The following is a 21,163-nucleotide window of genomic DNA, read 5'->3' on the forward strand; positions in this document are numbered from 1 at the left end:
ATTAGCATGATATATAAGCAATTTTGATAAATTTGCTGATAACCAAGCCAAAAACTCCTGCTCAAAAAAAGGACAAGGTCAGGTAGGACAGCTCTTAGCAATATTGCTGTTGGCATCCAGTGCCAGGTTGGCTTGACCATGGATAGCCCAGGATAGAAAATGATCTAGATCTCTGTGAAATAAAGTTGGAGAGGCAAAGCTTATGACTAAGATGAATTGTGAAGAACTTGGAAGTCAGACAGGACATCATTTTGATGAGGAAAGAAATGAAGCTACTAAAGGTTTTTGAGAGTAATGTGATAATGTGAGTGGTTAAGACAGGTTACTTGGGAAAATGAAACCTCAATTTCCTGGCATTGGGAAAATGATTATAATATTAAAACCTACCCACCTATAGGGTGTTGTGAAGATTAAATGACATAATGAATGAGCCCTGACTACTCTTAGGCTTTTCTTATACTGGACATTATTCCATTCTTTGCAATTATATGGAATATAGTTAGACAGTTACCATACTTCTGAGACAAGAAATTAGGACATACTCTGACAAATAAGTTTTGTTCCACTTCAATGTGCTAAAAATGTACTCTTCATGATGCAAATGGGAATATCCAGGATATTTCAGTGATTTAGGGGAACAGCAGGACATAATATTTGAGATGAGAGCTGTCCTAGAAAAAACCCATAATGTGTTAGTGCATTATTTAGAAGGAGGCAGTATGGTATAGTGTAGAAAGAGCAATGGTGTAGACACAGATTCTTGCACCTGCTCCAATATAAACTGTTACCCTGTGCCAATCACTTCAGTTCTTTTGTTTGTAAACTGAAGATCAATCCTGAACTACATTGTAAGTCTAATTAAACTCCTTCCTTTTTTAAAAGGTGTTCCTTTTTGTTTTCCTAGCTGATGGTTTTCTTAAAAAGCTCTCAGGGACTGAAGTGGGAAATGAAACAGAAAGGGTCAAAAGTGGCCGTGATACATCAGACAAGGCAATTGAGAGAGTAAAAGTCTGTCTGGGACTGACAGTGCTTTTATGGGAAAGGAGAGCTCTGTAGTGTTAGCTGGCTGATTCATTTACAGCGTGGTTGAAAGTATACGTGGAAGATTTGGGAGGCATCAGAGTAGAGCTCTGGTTGAAACCACAAAAATGAGCCTTATGTTCAGCAGCTCAAGAATCCAACTGCAACAAATTTTAAAACTCTAGAAAATATATTGTTAAAAATATTGCGAATGTTTAAGTGGTGGAGACCATTAAAAGCAATGAGGACTAGATGGATTAAAATTCCAGGAGGGTGTGGAGCCCCTCCAAGGTGAGCTGACCATCACAAGCCATTTATTTTTCCCTGAGGCCATTTGCCAACTCTGGCTGTGGACTGAGGATCGTGCTTGACCCCTGTAGAGTGACTATTCTGGAGGAAAGAGAAACTGGTAGGGTTTTGGTAGTCAAACAGCAGTGGCATGGCAGATTAGAAAATTTTAGTACACCAAACACACTTTAGTCAACATCTTGACATATAATAATGAAGCTTGCAAATCTCAGAAACAAAGAGAAAATCCTGAAATCAGCTCAGGTCTAAAGGCCCATAACCTACAAGGGTAGAAACATTAGACTGGCAGCAGACCTAGCCACAGAGACCTGACAGGTCAGAAAGGATTGGCATGATATATTCAGGGTGCTTAATGAGAAAAATCTGCAGCCAAGAATACTTTATCCAGCAAGGATGCCATTCAAAATAAAAGGAAAGATAAAAAAAACTTTCAGGACAAGGATGCCTGGGTGACCCAGTGGTTGACCATTTGTCTTCAGCCTGGGGCTGAAGATGATCCTAGAGTCCTGGGGTTGAGTTCCATGTCCAGCTCCCTGTGGGGAGCCTGTTTCTCTCTCTGCCTATGTTTCTGCCTCTCTCTGTGTGTGTCTCATGAATAAATAAATAAAATCTTTTGAAAAAGGAAAGATTTCAGGACAAACAGAAACTAAAAGAATTTGTGATCACTAAACCAGCCCTGCAAGAAATATTAAAGGGGATCCTTTAAGCAAAGAGAGAGTGGGGATCCCTGGGTGGCTCAGCGGTTTGGCGCCTGCCTTTGGCCCAGGGCGCGATCCTGGAGTCCCGGGATCGAGTCCCACGTCAGGCTCCCGGCATGGAGCCTGCTTCTCCCTCCTCCTCTGCCTCTCTCTCTCTCTCTCTCTCTCTCTCTCGCTATGTCTATCATAAATAAATAAATAAATATTTAAAAAAAAGAGAGAGAGAGAGAGAGAGAGCCCAAAAGTAACATAAACCGAAAAGGAATAAGATGATACACAGAAACAGTGACTTTACAGGTAATACAATGGCACTAAATTTATATCTTTCTATAATTACTCTGAATGTAAATGGACTAAATGCTGCAATCAAAAGATATAAGGTATCAGATTGGATTAACAAAGCTGTCTGGAAGAGATTCATTTTAGACCCAAATACACCTCCAGATTGAAAGTGAGGGGGTGGAAAACCATTTATCATGCTAATGGACATCACAAGAAAGCTTGGGTGCCAATCCTTATACAGACAAATTAGATTTTAAACCAAGGACTCTGGGATGCCTGGGTGGCTCAGCAGTTGAGCGTCTGCCTTTGGCTCAGGGCCTGATCCCAGACTCCTGGGATGGAGTCCGACATTGGGCTTCTTGTATGGGGCCTGCTTCTCCTCCCTCTGCCTGTGTCTCTGCCTCTCTTTCTGTGTCTCTCACGAATAAATAAATAAAATAAAATAAAATAAAATAAAGTAAAATAAAATAAATTAATTAAATTAAACAAAAGACTGTAATAAGAGTTGAGAAAGGACACAATATCATAATTAAAGAGTCTATCCAACAAGAAGATCTGACAATTATAAATATTTATGCCCCCAACATGGGAGCAGTAAGTCATATAAACCAATTAATAACAAAATTAAAGAAACACATCAATAATAATATAATAGTAGTAGGGGACTTCAATGGCCACTGACTGCAATGGACATATCATCTAAGGAAGATCAACAATGACACAATGACACAACAATGACACACTGGATCATGGACTTCATAGATATATTCAGAGCATTCCATCCTAAAGCAACAGAATACACATTCTTCTTTTTTTTTTAGATTTTTTAAAGATTTTTTTAGATTTACTAGAGACTACACATTCTTCTTGAGTGCACATGGAGCATTCTCCAGAATAGAACACATACTGGGTCACAAATCAGGTCTCAACTGGTACCAAAAGATTGGGATCATTCTTTGCATATTTTTCAGACCACAATACTTTGAAACTGTAACTCAATCACAAAAAGAAACTTGGAAAGAACTCAAATACATGGAAGCTAAAGAGCACCCTATTAAAGAATGAATAGGTCAACCAAGAAATTAAAGAAGGATTTTTAAAAATTCATAGAAACAAAGGAAAATGAAAACGCAGCTGTTCAAAACCTTTGGGATGCAGCAAAAGCAGTCCTAAGAGTGAAGCATGTAGCAACACAAGCCTTTCTCAAGAAACAAGAAAGGTCTCAAATACACAAGCTAACCTTACACCTAAAGGAGCTGGAGAAAGAACAGCAAATAAAGCCTAAATCCAGCAGGAGAAGAGAAATAATAAAGATTAGATCAGAAATCAATGAAATAGAAACCAAAAGAAGAATAGAACAGATCAACAAAACTAGGAGCTGGGTCTTTGAAAGAATTAAAAAGATTGATAAACCTCTGGCCAGACTTATCAAAACAAAAATAGAAGGACCCAAGTAAATAAAATCATTAATGAAAGAGGAGAGATCACAAACACCGAAGAAATACAAACAATTATAAGAACATACTATGTGCAACTATATGCCAACAAATTAGGCGATCTAGAAGAAATGAATGCATTCCTAGACATGTATGAACTACCAAAACTGAAACAGGAAGAAATAGAAAACCTGAAGAGACCCATAACCAGCAAGGAAATCGAAGTAGTCATCAAAAATCTAACAAGAGTCCAGGGCCAGATGGCTTCCCAGGGGAATTCTATCAAACATTTAAATAAGAATGAATACCTATTCTTCTGAAGCAATTTCAAAAAATAAAAGTGGAAGGAATACTTCCAAACTCTTTCTGTGAGACTAGCTAGCATTACCTTCATCCCAAAACCAGACAAAGACCCCTACCAAAAAGGAGAATTACAGACCAATATCCCTGATGAACATGGATGCAAAAATTCTCACCAAGATACTAGCCTATAGGAACTAACATTACATTAAAGGGATTATTCACCATGACCAAGTGGAATTTACTCCTGAGTTGCAAGTGTGGTTCAACATCCAAAAATCAATCAACGTGATACACTACATTGATAAAAAAAAAAAGACAAGAATCATAAGATCCTCTCAATAGATGCAGAAAAAGCATTTGACAAAGTAAAGCATCCATTCTTGACTAAAACTCTTCATAGTGTAGGGATAGAGGGAACATATCTCTATCTCATAAAAGCCATATACAAAAACCCCACAGCAAATAACATTCTCAAAGGAGAAAAACTGAGAGCTTTTCCCCAAGGTCAGGAACATGGCAGGGGCGTCCACTGTCACCCCTGCTGTTCATCATAGTACTAGAAGTCCTAGCCTCCAATCAGACAACAAAAAGAAATAAAAGACATCCAAATCCACAAAGAAGTTAAATTCTCACTCTTTGCAGATGACATGATACTCCATGTGGAAAACCCAAGAGATTCTGCCCCAAAATTGCTAGGATTCATACAGGAATTCAGCAAAGTGGCAGTATATAAAAGCAATGCATAGAAATCATTTGCATTTCTAGACACTAACAATGAGACTGGAGAAAGAGAAATTAAGGAGTCAATCACATTTACAATTGCACCAAAAACATAAGATACTTAGGAATAAATCTAACCAAAGAGACAAAGGATCTGTACTCAGAAAACTGTAGAACACTCATGAAAGAAATTGAGGAAAACAAAGAAATGGAAAAACGTTCCATGCTCATGTATTGGAAGAACAAATATTGTTAAAATGTCTGTGTTACCTAGAGGAATCTGTACATTCAATGCAATCTCTATAAAATACCATTAACTTTTTTCACGTAGCTGGAACAAGTAACCCTAAAATATGTATGGAACCAGGAAAGACCCCAAATAGCCAAGGGAATGTTGAAAAAGAAAACCAAAACTGGTAGCATCATAATCCCAGACCTTAAACTCTATTAAGCTTAGCTGTGATCATCAAGACAGTATGGTATGGGCACAAAAATAGACACATAGATCAGTGGAGCAGAATAGAGAACCCAGAAATGGACCCTCAACTCTGTGGTAATCTAACCTTCAACAAAGCAGGAAAGAATATCCAATGGAAAAAAAAAGACAGTCTCTTCAACAAATGGCATTGGGAAAATTGGACAGCCATATGTGGAAAAATGAAACTGGACCATTTTCTCACACCATACCCAAAAATAGACTCAAAATGGATGAAAGACCTAAGTGTGAGACAGGAATCCATCAAAATCCTAACAGAGACAGAGGCAGAAATTTCTGTGACCTCAGCCAGCAATTTCTTGCTAGACATATCTCCAAAGGCAAGGGAAACAAAAGCAAAAATGAACTATTGGGACTTCGCCAAGATAAAAAGCTTTTGCACAGCAGAGGCATCAATCTACACCAAAAGACGACTTACAGAATGGGAGAAGATATTTGCAAATGACATATCAGATAGAAGGTTAGTATCCAACATCTATAAAGAATTTATCAAACTCAACACCCAAAGAACAAATAATCCAATCAAGAAATGGGCAGAAGACATGAACAGACATTTCTCCAAAGAAGTACAAATGGCCAACAGACACATGAAAAAATGTTCAACATTACTCACCATCAGGGAAATACAAATCAAAACCAAAATGAGATGCCAGGGCAGCCCCGGTGGCTCAGCAGTTTAGTGGCGCCTTCAGCCCAGGGTGTGATCCTGGGGCTGCTGGATTGAGTCCCACATCGGGCTCCCTGCATGGAACCTGCTTCTCCCTCTGCCTGTGTCTCTGCCTCTCTCTCTGTGTGTCTGTCATGAATAAATAAATAAATAATATTTTTTTAATGAGATACCACCTCATACCTGCCAGAATGGCTAAAATTAATAACTCAGAAAACGATGTTGTCAAGGATGCAGAGAAAGGGGAACCCTTGTACACTGTTGATGGGAATGCAAGCTGATACAGCCACTCTGGAAAACAGTATGGAGGTTCCTCAAAAAGTTGAAAATAGAACTACTCTACAACCCAACAATTGCACTACTGGGTATTTACCCCAAAGATACAACTGTAGTGATCCAAGGGGTACCTGCACCCCATGGTTCATAACAGCAATGTCCACAATAGCCAGTGAATTATGGGAGGAGCCCAGATGTTCATCGACAGATGAATGGATAAAGACAATATGGTATATATATACACACACACATATATATATTGCTATATTGGTAATGTATAATATATACGTTAATATATATTACTACTACTCAGCCATCAAAAAATGAAATCTTGGGGCAGCCCGGGTGGCTCAGTGGTTTAGCGCCACCTTCAGCCCAGGGCCTGATCCTGGAGACCTGGGATCGAGTCCCATGTCAAGCTCCCTGCGTGGCGCCTGGTTCTCCCTCTGCCTGGGTCTCTGCCTGCCTCTCTCTCTCTCTCTCTCTCTCTATCTTTCGTGAATAAATTAAAAAAATAAAATCTTGCCATTTACAATGACATAGATAGAACTAGAGGGTATTTTGTTAAGTGAAAAAGTCAATCAGAGAAAGACAATTATCATATGATCTCACTCATATGTGGGATTTAAGATATAAAAGAGGATCACAGGGGAAGGGAGGGAAAAATAAAACAAGACAAAATCAGAGAAGGAGACAAACCATAGGAGACTCTTAATCATAGGAAACAAACTGAGGGTTGCTGGAGGGGAGGTGGGGATGGGGCAACTGGGTGATGGACAGTAGTAAGAGGGCACGTGATATAATGAACACTGGGTGTTATTAGGAGACTGAGGAGTCACTGACCTCTGAAAACAATAATACGCTATATGTTAATTAACCGAATTTAAGTTTTATTTTATTTTATTTTATTTTTTTTTTTTTTTATTTTTTTTTCGAATTTAAATTTTAAAATAAATTAAAAATTATAAAAGAAATGGAGTCATGCTGTTGGAGAACGCAAAGATCAAGCAAGGCAGAGGCAGCAGTGGAGTTTGAGAGTAGAGGCGAGGCGTGGTTGGATTGTGCTGCCCTGGATGATATTAAAAAGATTATGATGCTGTAATGCTTCATGAAATAAAAATAGATCAGTAATAGATGAGAATTTTTCTGTTCTTTCAAACTCACTCAGCAGATCTCAATCTTAGAATCCCATGACCATCTTAAAATTTGCTCATGGTTTCGTTTTATAGGTGTCAGAAATCTTAAAGACCTCCGCCCCGCAACACACACACCTTAACAACCCAGCAAGTGGCTTCCATCCTCAAGAGGGAATCCCAGGTCCTATTAATAAACTAGCACGAAACTACACCACCTCCAAATGCCTCCTCAATGAAGGAGTTTCTGCCAGTGATTAGTCAGATGTTCCTACTTCTTTCTTGTGGCTCCTGTTCTCCTTAGAAAGTACCAGGTGTCTTTGGCCTGTGGGATATTCTGTGAACTCTATTTCCTTGCAATCAAAGGAAGTTTATCCGCTTAGCTATTTTGTCTCAAACTTTCTTGCTGGCTTCTTAGACTCTAGGTGAGCAATTTAAACCAAAAGCTACTTTTTCCTTTAGCAACCAGTATATTTGTACAGTTTACTTTCTAATGAACATTCCTTTTCAATTATATAAATCTCAGCTTTTACTAGAAATTGGTCTCAATAACCACCAGAATTTCTTCTGTAACACATAATCTTAAAACCCTGAAAGAAAACTTAAAAGCTTTTCAACAGAAGTACTGGAGTTTCCTCAACCTTTTTCATGTCATGACACACAAAGAAATACATGTAATGCACACGCTAGGGTAAACTATAGGGTATTGGCAGGTGTATACGGAGCTTATACAAAAATTCAATATATTTTGATTACATAATTATAATAAAAAGTAAAATAGAGAAGCACAATAAAGATGTAACTGTTTACTTCGAATGAAACTCCCAAATAAACATTCCAAAGCCTTTCAAAGAGGAGACAAGCTTGCTTTCTTGTCATGAGTTTTCTTTATATCAAGTTTTGTGTTGAAATGAAAACATGAGGTTCCTGACAAAAATCTCTTAATGATGTTCTCTTTAAATTTTTATAGCTACCATCAGTGGAAAAATTTGCCTCACAGATGTGTCTTGGCAAATAGTAGAAAGGTATTTACTGAATTTTCTCCAATTGACAGAAACTCCTTTCCCACTATTAACCCGAATCTGGATCATTTAGTTCCTTCTTTCTTTCATTGAAATTCTCCTGATAACGTGAGTAGATTTCTGATGCACTTCAATTTTTTCACATCATCTATTTCTAAATAATGTGACACTTAACAGATGTTTTGCTGCTAGTCTTTAGGATTAAAGCTAGAGTATAAGCTAACCTCCCCACTGAACTGCACGGAACCTCACATTTCCTTTCAATCCATGAGCATTGTTGGTATACTTATTTTCACACACTCCTTGAAATTTTGATTAAATTCATTCTGGTGCTCAAAAATGTCAAGTAAGCCAATTTTCCGAAGACAATACTCAACAACTCTACATTAAATATCATTGACATTTTTTTTTCCAATTTTTCTTTTAGCTCCTATTCTCCAGAGAGAAAAAGCTTTTCCTTTGGTAGGTTCCTTGGTAGGAAACAGCAGACAGTTTCTTCACATAAAGCTAAAAACAGACGGAAGCAGAACGGCTTGGATTTTATTAGTAACATCCTTTAACATGGAATTCACATTTACAGGGGAACTACAGACAAGAGCCCATTGTGAGCAAAACAATGTCTTACTTGCATCCCAGGCATTGATTGCGTGGAGAGCAGATACAGTGTAAAGCTTTCCCACCTCCCTGTCATCACAGATTTCCCACCAGTGCAGGAACTGCTCCGCTTGCGTAATCTAGAACATCTGATTTGTTTTAAGTACTCAGTTACTACTCCATATACATCATCCGGAGTAGTTTGTTTTGGTACGTTTGGGGAAAACATTCCGTATTCTCCCAAATATTCCTCTCCAGGGATTTTAACTAGTGCTATTAACTGAACACAGGGACTTAACATCCGCAGATTCACCACTCTGCAAGGAAATGCTTTGATTAATTAGTCTTGGACAGAATGTCATCAGTGCATCATCTAATAGTATTATTCCAGAGTAGCATTTATATATTTCCTTGCCTTCATTCGGTCCCAAACATGCGGTCATTTCCCAGGCAGGTTGGTAAAATGAGTTATTCTATAATTGTGGGAGACATTTTGGCTTGAGTTCTTAATTATGGGACCTTTTAATTGGCTTCTTGAATCCAATCTGGTGTAAACTACTGTTGAAAATACCGTTGTAAACAGTTTCCTGTAACAGTGGGTTTCAAAGTGTGGTTTCAAGGAGTCTTGAGACTTTGGGGAGTAGAGTCCATGAAGTTAAAACTATTTTTATAATAATACTAAGACATGATATGCCTTATTACTCTTTTCCTTAAGAGTATACAGTGGAGTTTTCTAGAAGCTACATGATGTGTGATATTATAACAGATTGAATGCAAAGCAGATAAGAGATTCTGACTGTCTTCTTTAAGCCAGGCATTAAAAGATGTGCAAAAAATGTAAAACAATGCCACTCAAAAAACAAAACAAAACAAAACAAACAAATAAACAATGCCACTCATCTCACTAAGGGGTTTTTTGTTTCTGAAATTATAGTTATTTTTCATTGAAATGTTACTTATGTTGATATGTAAAGGATTTATTTTTATTTGAAAATTAATATTTAAAAATTTTGCTTTAATTTCTAAAATGATAAATATTAATAGATATAACCTATGTTAACAAAAGCTCTTTGGGTCCTCAATAACTTTTAAGGCGCCCTGAGACCAGAAACTTTCAGAATTATACCCTGAAGAAATGTAATATAGACATTTTCTTTTTTTAAAAAAATATTTTATTTATTTATTCATGAGAGAGAGGGAGAGACACAGGCAGAGGGAGAAGCAGGCTCCATGCAGGGAGCCCGACGTGGGACTTGATCCCAGGACTCCAGGATCACACCCCGGGCCTAAGGCAGGCGCCAAACTGCTGAGCTACCCAGGGATCCCTAATATAGACATTTTCTATTAAGGCCCTGGCATAATTTTCCTGGCACCATTTTCTTTATTTGATAACTTTCCCATGAAAATAAGATATTTAGGCAGACAAAACAAAAATTCTCAAACAAATCTAACTTTGAAATAATCCTGAAAATAATAGATATTAATAAAAACTACTACTAGTTAATTTTAAATTATATGTTATGATAGGAAAATAAATAATTCATTGAAAGTATTAAGGAGACTATGGGGTTTTTTTTTACCATAACAAATCTATTTGCAAAGAAAATAATGTCCATTTTCTTATGAATTATATATATTTTAGATTTTTTATTTATTCATAATTTATTCATGAGAGACACAGAGAGAGAGGCAGAGACACAGGCAGAGGGAGAAGCAGGCTCCCTGTGGGGAGCCTGATGTGGGACTCGATCCAGGACCCTGGGGTCACGCCCTTGAGCTGAAGGCAGATGCTCAACCACTCAGCCATCCAGGCGTCCCTTCTTGTGAATATTTTTTTTTCTTGTGAATATTTTAAAATAAATCACCTAAGGTGCAGCTGGGTGACTTAGTCTGTTAAGCATCTGCCTTTGGCTCAAGTCATGATCTCAGGGTCCTGGGATTTAGCCCGCATGGGGCCTCTCTGCTCAGTGGGGAGCCTGCTTCTCCCTCTCCCTCTGCCTGCTGCTCTGCCTACTTGTGCTGTCAAATAAATAAGATCTTTTAAAAAATAAAATAAGTCACATGAAATTTTTGAAAAATTAAGCATTTGATAAGTGGGAATTTTGGAAATATTTAATAATCAAAGTGCTGTATTTCTTTTTTTAAAGATTTGAGAGAGAGTTCACAAGGAGGGGGAGGGGCAGAGGGAGAGGGAGGGACAGAGGGAGAGGGGGAGAGAGAGAGAGAGAGAGACAGAAAGAAGTTGAATCCCCACTAAACAGAGAGCTGGACACTGGCTGGATCCCAGAACCCTCTCATTATGACCTGAACTTTACTAAACCAATTAAATTATTTTCCATTATTATTTGTTTTTAGAAACTTTTTTTATTTCTATAAACATGTAATATCATTATAATATTTCATTAAAAATCAGCTTTTGTGGGGCACCTGAATGGCTCAGTTGGTTGAGCGTCTGCCTTTGCCTTGGGTCATGATCCCGGGGTTCTGGGATCAGGCCCCACATCAGGCTTCCTGCTCAGTGGGGAACCTGCTTCTCCCTCTCCCTCTGCCGCTCCCCCTGCTTGTGCGCTCTCTCTCTCTCTCTCTCTGTCAAATAACTAAATAAAATCTTTTAAAAAGAGAATCAGCTTTTGAATATTTTACATCAAAAGCCAAGATTGTATAAATCAAATCACAATTTCAAACAATGAGCCAGTGGTGAGGATAATGATGAAGCACATACATATGCCTTCATTGTTGGGAAAAAATGTGAAAAATAAGACCAAATTAAATTAAAGGAAGAACTACGCATATTTGAAACGCATGCACAAATGGTTATCGCTGATAATAAACACATAACAATTCAGCGATACTAAGCAGACTTACAGAGATGGTTCTAATATGGATAAAAGGGAAAACCCTAAACAAGCATCTCCTCTGGCAGGTGCTAATGCATAAAACCTTAAGCACGAAAACACAATAATTACTGAAACCTGGAAGCTTACTGACTGAGCCACACAGTTTCTGAATATAATTTCAACTATTACGAATCAGTGAATGGTTGTAAAATGGTTGTAAATTTTGGATCACTATAAAGTTTACAACCATCCGTGTCTCCTGGAGACACCCGTAACCCATTTTGCCTTGTGGCCACTTATGGAAAGCTCAACTGCAGAGATCTGTAGAAGGCAGTATGGGATGAAACGGTAAAATATGTGTTACAAGTAATAATTGATGATTCCCAAGTGTTCTAGGAAGGCCTATGGCATAGGAGGACTCGAGATGAAACTTAGGGGCTTGTGGAGTTTGAATAGATGCAAAAAAAGAGAGCGCTTTGGGTAAACCAGCCAGAAGTAGCAATGTACTGAGGGAAATAGAAAAGTAAGGGTTCTGTTAACAACGGATGAGCAAGCGCTACTGTCCTCATCTCTTGGAGGGACACCAGAGTAGACTACGTGTTAGAACGTTGTGTTGGTAACTACTAGCAGAAAGCTTAAAATTGTATGTAAATCATAGAGAACCTTGAAAATCAGGATCTGATGGCCATTCTGTGAGCAGGGCTCTCTGACCTACTCGCAGCAGCACAGAAGACCGATCGTATGCACCGAACAGAATAGGCCAGGGAATGGCCTGACACAGGGCTCCAGTCAGGAGGCTGCACAGTAGGTGGTGACGCGCTGCACCAGAATAAAAGGAGTAGAAATAAGAGACGAAGGGATGAACTGGAGAAACATTTCAAAGGAAATATCAATGGGATTTAGTGAGATTCGACAGATTGAAGAGAATGGATGGCCCCAGGCTTTGAGGCCAAATGACTGAGAAAACGGTGGCAGGATGTTCAGAAACAAATTTGGGGAGGGGACCTAGTTGGGAGATGGGGAATACATTTTGGTGATGTGTCCTGGAGGGCAACAGGAAGTGAACAACGAAAGCACGGGTGAGAGGTCAGGGATGGAGAAACAAGTGTAATCCATACCGTTTTGTGGTAGATAAGGCCATGAGAGGATGTGAGGTCTCCAAAAAGAGTGACAGGAAGACATGAGCTCAGAATGCTGAAGACAAAGCTTTGGGAAGCTTGCAACCTTGTGCTTAACACGCGGAAAGAGGGAAAAAGTTACCATGACAGAGGAAGAGTGCAGAGGAAAATAAACAAGAGTGGAATCTGCCACCAAAGGAAGAGAAAGCCTCAAGGAGGACGGGAGAGTCCTCTTTAACAGGCCACCTCCCACATCAGACCGTGTGTGTTCAAATCCTGCCTCTGCCACTTCCGGGCTGTGCATCATTTCAAAAGTTTTATGCTCTCTCTTAGTTTCATCATCTGTAAAATGGTGATAACAGCCTACCTCACAGGGATATTTTGAGGATTAAGAGATAAAATGGATGCAGAATACTTCACATAGTATCTGGCTCAGACCAGAAGTTAATAGATGTAATTGATGACTTTTAAGAGAAAAATGGGGTGGTGAGAGCGGAAGGAATTGCAAGAGATTTAAGGAGAACCGGGCATTGAGAAAAGGAGAGCTTACTAGAGGTTGTTTGGCCAAAAATGGAGAGGTAGGGCAGCCCGGGTGGCTCAGCGGTTTAGAGCCGACTTTAGCCCAGGGTGTGATCCTGGAGACCCGGGATCGAGTCCCATGTCGGGCTCCCTGCATGGAGCCTGCTTCTCTCTCTGCCTGTGTCTCTGCCCCTCTCTCTCTGTCTCTGTCTCTCATGAATAAATAAAATCTTAAAAAAAAAGTTACCAAAAACAATCTACTTGTAGTGGTAACTTTTAAATCATGAACTATTTCACACATAGGAAAGAAAGTGCATAATAGGGGCACTTGGGTGGCTCAGTTGGTTGAGCAATCTGACTCTTGATTCAGGCTCGGGTCCTGATCTCAGGGTCTTGGGATTGAGCCCCGTGTCAGGCTCTGCAACTAGCCCTGAGTCAGCTTGAGATTCTCTTTCTCCCTCTCCTTCCTCCCTCCCCACTTACTCTCTAAATAAATAAATAAATAAATACATCTTTTAAAAACAGAAAAGACAGTGCATAATGTATATATAGGCATAAAGCTAATGAAGCAAACATCTACAAAGCTACCATCCAACTTAAAATATAGAGCATCACTAATAGTATTACTACCCCTATTGCATCTTCCTGATGACAGTCCTCTCCCTCCCCGACGGAGGGGACACAAATTTGGAATTTGTGTTTATTGTTCCTTGGTCTTTGTTATAATGTCATGACATATATGTGTAACCCTAAACAGTACATTTCCGTTCCATCCACATTGCTAGATTCACACATGGTGGTGTCTGAGGCATACTCACAACTGTGCTGTCTTCTCAATGCACTGAAGCTTTTATAGGATATGCTGACCCTCCTTATTCCTAATAATGCATTTTGCCTTGAGGTCTCTTACGTGGTATTACCATGTCTACATCAACTTTCTTTTGATCTCATTCACCTATTTATCCATATATCCTTCCACCTTCAATCTTCCTGTGTCCTTATGTCTTTTCAGATGTGCCCATAGTTGGATTTTTAAAAAATCTAGTCTATAATTTCTGTATTTTAATGGCCACCCTTAAGACCATTTCTTTTTATTGTCATTACTGACATACATGGATTCCTTTCTATCATGTTGCTCATCTACTTTTCCTATGCTTTCCCCACTCCTTTATTGCTGCCTTGTGGGTTGATCAAGTTGTGTTGTTGTTTTTAACTCCTTTTCTCCTTTCTACTGGTTATATTATTTTTACAGTAATTACTCTTGAAGTTTTACTATGCATACTTGACTTTTCACAAAGTCTAAAATTTATATATTTGTACTCTTCTTCCTTCAAATAAAAGAACATTCAATAAACGATAATGGGGATCCCTGGGTGGCGCAGTGGTTTAGCGCCTGCCTTTGGCCCAGGGCGCGATCCTGGAGACCCGGGATCGAGTCCCACGTCGGGCTCCCGGTGCATGGAGCCTGCTTCTCCCTCTGCCTGTGTCTCTGCCTCTCTCTCTCTCTCTCTCTGTGACTATCATAAATAAATAAAAATTAAAAAAAAAATTTTTTAAAAAATAAAAATAAACGATAATGGATCACCATCAACCAGAGGCCACTTTAGTTTCTTGCCTTGGGATTTCCCAACAAGGTCAGTGGTATAAATCTAAAACTTAGACCTAGTTTGTGGCAACAGACTCATGGGAGACTATGTAGCCCCAACAAGAAGCAACAATGAAGACATATTTCTGTGTTGTTTGCTCCTGCCTTATGTAGTTTTGAAATATAGGTGAAGTTAGTGGGGTGAGGTACAGAGTCAAGGACCAAGAAAGAATTCTTGAGATGTCTTTGGAGCAAAATGGTAGTTTTATTAAAGCACGGGGACAGGACCCTTGGGCAGGAAGAGTTGCTGCCCAGGGGTTGTGAGGGGTGGCTGATTATACACTTGGGAGTTGGGGGAGGTAAGGAAAAGGGAGGTTTTTAAAAGGATTTTTGTATGCTCAAGAGGACCTACAGGATATTGGAGGCCTTGCCATTGTCAAGTTAAGGTTGTTTTTCCCTCTAGTAAAGCATTAACATTAAGATAGCTGGGAGTTTCCTTCTGCAAGTTAGGTTATTGATAAGAATGCTTTTTTTTTTTTTCTTGTAAATCACTAAGACATTTTATAAACTGAGGGAGATTCATGCCTATAGACTATAATCTCTAAAAGTTAACTATTTGTTTTTCCTTTCCCTTAGCTTTAGGGCAGGAAGGAGTGCCCAGGAAGGTCACACATATCCCACAGGGTGTGGATGTGGAGGGCGGAGGGAGGGGCTGTCGTTTGTGTGCTTTGTCCTCAAGTAGCCTTCTGTTTCCTCATCACTGACCCCAGGTAGATATTTTTACTGTTTACATTGAGGGTGTGTGAGCTTTGGAGGGTCTCAGATTTGGGGAGTGGGAATAAGAGAGTCATTAGTTTAGTTGTCCACCTTTAGTGGGCCTAAGGCCTCGTCTTAGGTTCAAATTCCTACCATCTACATTTGTCCCTTTCTTTCTTCATTTGCTTATCAGTCTGGTTTCTGCTTTACTCACTTTATTTGGCTCTTAAGGATTTCCCTCACTTTCTTCCAAGTTCAGCAAGGCAATCTGATCTGAAAGGTGTGTTTGCTAGGATTTGTCTAATGTGTTTTGAAGATGAGGCCTTTTTGGATTATCCTGTCTCTTTTCCTCTGCTAGCAGCAGACTGCTAAAAAAGATTAAAATCTTTTAACCTGCTGCTTGTGTACCATCTATGGATTTTTACGTTTTGTTTCAATTTGTCCCAGAATTTTTTGAATGAAATGTACAAGTTTTCTCTTTTACAATTAGAACAGATAAATACATGTCGATGTAAGGAGACATATTCACCAAATGGCCATTTAATGATTATTTTTATTTGGAAATAATCTACTCAAATAATATAGAGGTTTCACAGAGTAAATTTTGCTACAACTTATTCTGCTCTAAGAGTTTTGTGTGTGTGACAAGGAAGATGTTCAGGATATGCTGCTGTGCATGATTTTATTTTATTTGTATTTTTAAAAAAGATTTTATTTATTCATTCACGAGAGACAGAGAGAGAGGCAGAGACACAGGCAGAGGGAGAAGCAGGCTCCACGCAGGGAGCCTGATGTGGGACTCGATCCGGGGTCTCCAGGATCACCCCCTGGCCAGAAGGCAGACACTAAACCACTGAGCCACCCAGAGATCCCCTTTTAATCGTATTTATACAAACATATTTACACTGAAAAAATTCTGGAAGGAGACATCCAATATTTTGGGGTGACATCATTAGGGGATATTTTTGCTTCTTGCTGCTCTCTGCTTGTTAAATGAAGTACTGTGTGGTTTTTCTGTAAAGGGCATAGTTATTTACAAGAACAAAAAGCGAGGATCAGTAACCCATTTTCTGACTTTGGATCTGCGTAGCAGCAGAATGCCTACACCTTGGGGGTAGTGAAGGCCCCAGCAGATCTCAGGTCAAACCGAGGCTGAGTGGCCTCTCTCCAGGATTCCTGTCATTTTATGATTCATAGAGTCCCGATTTGTTTATTTCTCTTTCCCCTGCCAACAGGTCGACCCATCAATGCCTCAGACAGACAAGCAAATATGCATCCCCCCAGAGCTGCCGGAGCTGCTGAAGCAATTCACCAAGGCCGCCATTCGCACCCAGCCGCAGGACCTCATCCAGTGGGCTGCGGAGTACGTACCCTTCCCACCTGTGCCCCAGCACCCCCCATCCCCGCAGGTGGAGGTGGAGGTGGAGGTGGAGGTGGGGCGGGGAGGGGGGATCCCCACCGCTGAGGAGGTAGTCCTGGCTGCAGCCTAGGCAGTCGGGGCCGATTAGCACAATCTTTGTGATGTTCGGCTCTCGGACTGCTTTGGTGCTTTATTTTTTTTCCAATTTGGCATATCTTATATTTTTTTATGTATATGTTTCTATTGGAGTTCCATTTGCCAACACCCAGTGCTCACCCCGCCCGGTGCCACCCTCAGTGCCCGTCACCCAGTCACCCCCCCATCCCCTGCTTTGCTGCTTTCAAATCCACGCAGAAATGCCTCCCACGGGCCGAGGGCGAGCCGCCCTCCCCCACCCTCCCCCGCCCGCCCCTAAGCGACCCAGCTGCGCAGTGGGCGGAGGGTCCCGCGGCGGCCAGCGTGACTTAGAGCCCCACGGCCCGGCCGCTCGTGCACCTGCGGCTGCCCCCGACGCCCTGGGGGCCCGGGGGAAGGGAGCGCGGGAGCCGCACAGCTGCCCCGCCTGCCCTCGCGGCCCTAAACCCGGGCGGGCCGGGGCTCAGCACCAGGGAGCAGCACGCAGCTCTGCGCTTGCGCCGTTTTGAGCCCCCACCCCCACCCCCACCCCACGGGCCCCGCACTGCGAGTCGGGCTCATTCAGGCCCCAACCAGAGACCTCCCGTGGCTTGTCTTTGCGGGAAACTGTTATTTTCTTTAGTGTTTCCTGGAACGAGTTGGCTCCGACGTGCAGATGTCCACGCAGTGCACAAGGCTGCAAAACTGAGCGTGGGGGGCGGGAGGAACGTGGGTCTCTAACTCGGAGGGGGCGGGGCTTTCAGGAGCGGCGGGGGGGGGGGACGTGGGTCTCTAACTCGGAGGGGGCGGGGCTTTCAGGAGCTGCCCTGGAGCCAGCCGCCCACACAAGGTGTCTGAGCTGGGAATGTGATGGGGACCCGGGGGCCTGGGGCTTGAGGCTGGAGCTGGGAGCTAACCACACACACACACACACACACACACACACACACACACACGGATCATTTTCAGCGCGTGTGGCCGCTTCAGGGTGACCTCCTTAGCAGCGGTTCCGTGGGCAAGGGGGAGTCAGGTGGTTGAGCCTGCTGGTGGGCTGGGGGAGGGGAGGATGAATGTCCTGAGGTATCTGAGCAGGTGGCTAGAAGGTGTGGACACCTTGAGAAGGCACGCAGTGTGACCCAAGGGGAGCCCGGCAGGCTCTGGGCCACTCCATCCTGCTCCCGCCGTGGGTCCAGATGAAGTTTTTACAGACGGAAGGAAAAATAAGCCAGTGGCGCTCGTAAAAAGGGACATAATGGGATTGCTTTTCTAGTAATGAACACTGTTTAGTTTTCCATTCTAAATTTCATATATTATCTCTTAAGCCTGCACTGTCTAATCAGAAGACTAATTTCTTTTTGGCCTACCCAGACAGACTTTGTTTTAAGCTATACCATAGTTTAACCCCCCCACACACATTTTATTATGCTGCTGCTTTATAACAAGAAAAATGACATTTCTTGCCATTGTCCCTGACATTTATGGGAGAAAACATTCCACCGCTGTAGCCTGCTTGCTCCCGCTTTGTATCATGTGCTATAAATTTTTTAGATATCCGTGAAGAATCAGTGTGTAGTTTAACTACAATGAAAAAAGGGAGCGTGACCTCAGAGCACCCTCCATCTCTTCAGACATGAAAAGCACTTATCAGAAAGTTTTATGTGACTCACAAGCCTGTAGCACTTTGTGAAGACTCCACAAAGTCTTTCCAAGACAAAATATGTGCTTGATTCATCACGAGCAAGAATCTCCCTGTGTGTGTGCTGTCAGTGAAGAAATCACCTCCAAGACATAAACTGGCCTTGTAGTGTGTGTGACCACACAAATGTCTAATGTACATGAATAATCGTGGAATTGTTCATCGTGAATGAAGCTAAATGACCCACAGGGTACTAAATCCATGGCTATGGTCTAATTTCCACATTCTCTCACCAGCCTGGCTAAAAAAGTCCAAAGACATTGCTGGGTGTCACCCTCTCCCTGGGAAGTCTCTTCGGTCAAATGAGGTGCTGTGTTTCTGCCTCTCCCTTCTATGCCACCCACATTTCTACAGCCCACTCCTATTGTCACCCTGAACGCACACTTACCCCCAAACTGATTTGTCTGTGGAAATCGCTCATGCACATGGTAAAGGGTATCCAGACAGCATTTCTTCTGCCCTCCCCACTGCTGACCTCCAAGGGGTACCTGGAAGGTATCGTTTTGGTCCCTGTTAGTTTTAGCACCGCATTGCTCTGTGACATAGAGTCAGGCGATGGCTCGTCCCCACCATTGTATAGCTTGACCCTAGTACGGGCTTCTGCAAAATACCCTCTGGGCTTCTACAAAATCCCCTCTGTATTCTTTTTATGCTACTGGATCTGGAGAAAAATAATGAAAATATTTATTCATGAAAACTAAAGCAGAGAGGGGCAGAGGCATGGGATCCGGGGATAAGGTAATAACAAGGCTTGTGATGGGGACAGACCCTTCCAGATAGCATCAGTGACCCATTCCTTATGTCGGTTCCCTGCTACAGGCAGCCCTTTTTTATCTTTAAAAAAAATATTTATTTATTTGTTTTTGAGAGAGAGAGAGAGAGAGAGAGAGAGAGAACGTGTGTGCGAGGGAAGGGGCAGAGGGAGACAATATCCAAGCAGAGTCCTGCTGACCACAGAGCCCACCATGGGTCTCAATCCCACCAGCCATGATGTCAGGCTGAATCCAAGAGTCGGATGCTAGCCGACTCAGCCTCAGGCGCCCAGGCCTTTTTATCTAATACCTTTTTATCTTTTTAAAAAAGATTTTATTTACTTATTCATGAGAGAGAGAGAGAGAGAGAGAGAGGAGGGGGCAGAGACACAGGCAGAGGGAGAAGCAGACTCCCTGCAAGGATCCTGATGTGGGACTTGATCCCAGGACATCAGGGTCACACCCTGGGCCGAAGGCAGACACTCAACCACTGACCCCCTCAAGCGTCCCTAATACCTTTTTTATCTAATCCTGAAATAGGACTCAGTATTTTTTTTCCATATTGTACTCAGAGTCACTAAGCGTCAGTGGGCAGTAGACTTCATTAAAATTTTTGAGGAAAGATAGAGAAGGGTTTTAACCTCACGTACTCCATGTAAGATCATCCCCACCCCCTGTGGCTTCTCACCTGAGCCTCTCTGGGTGCCCTGCCAGCCTTCTCTCTCTTCTCCCTTGAAGCCCAAGCTTCACTACTTCCAGCTGGAACCTTTCCTGGCCCCCCGCTGAGAGCACCGCCCTCTCCTCCCCTTTCTTGTACAGGTGACTCTCGTGTTCTTCCAACTTTTTTCCAAGATTGTATATTACTTATTACCACGATTACATAGTACCCACTACCTGATAATCAGCTTTAAGTACACCACTAGCTGGGATCCCTGGGTGGCTCAGGGGTTTAGTGCCTGCCTGCCTTTAGTCCAGGGCATGATCCTGGAGACCCGGGTTTGAGTCCCACATCAGGCTCCCTGCATGGAGCCTGCTTCTCCCTCTGCCTGTGTCTCAGCTTCTCATGAATAAGTAAATAAAATATTTTTTAAAAAAGTATGTCACTAGCCATGTTACTAAAAAGAGGCATTTTATGTTTGAAAAACAGTTCCTCTAGGTACCAGGATTCTTCCTCCATAAAAGAGAGTGGGGGATTTAATCTAACAATGATTTTTCTTTCTCCTATTATATATATGTTATATAATGCATATAATACATATAATCTATGTATATATGTATATGTATATATCTCTGCACATATTAGAAATTATATAACCATGTGTATTATATATAATAGACATGATAGGAGAGACACAAATTACTGTTATCTTATGTATTATATTATATACGTCCACGTACATGTTGCGTTCTATATAATGTATAATTATTGATACATTGATATTGATACTATATAATGTATAATACATTGAT

General features: G+C 41.3%; 1 protein-coding gene across 1 annotated transcript in view; it reads left to right on the forward strand.

Moving 5' to 3' along the window:
- Nucleotides 1-21,163, forward strand: part of ROPN1 (rhophilin associated tail protein 1) — a 34,683-nt gene that overhangs the window by 4,848 nt on the left and 8,672 nt on the right. The window contains exon 2 of the mRNA XM_072811614.1: nt 17,007-17,134. Within this exon, the coding sequence (XP_072667715.1) occupies nt 17,019-17,134 (116 nt within the window). The 5' untranslated portion in view covers nt 17,007-17,018. The remainder of the gene's footprint in view (nt 1-17,006; nt 17,135-21,163) is intronic.

Source organism: Canis lupus, chromosome 35 (genome assembly GCF_048164855.1).
Source record: "Canis lupus baileyi chromosome 35, mCanLup2.hap1, whole genome shotgun sequence".
NCBI classification, from domain to species: Eukaryota; Metazoa; Chordata; class Mammalia; order Carnivora; family Canidae; genus Canis; species Canis lupus.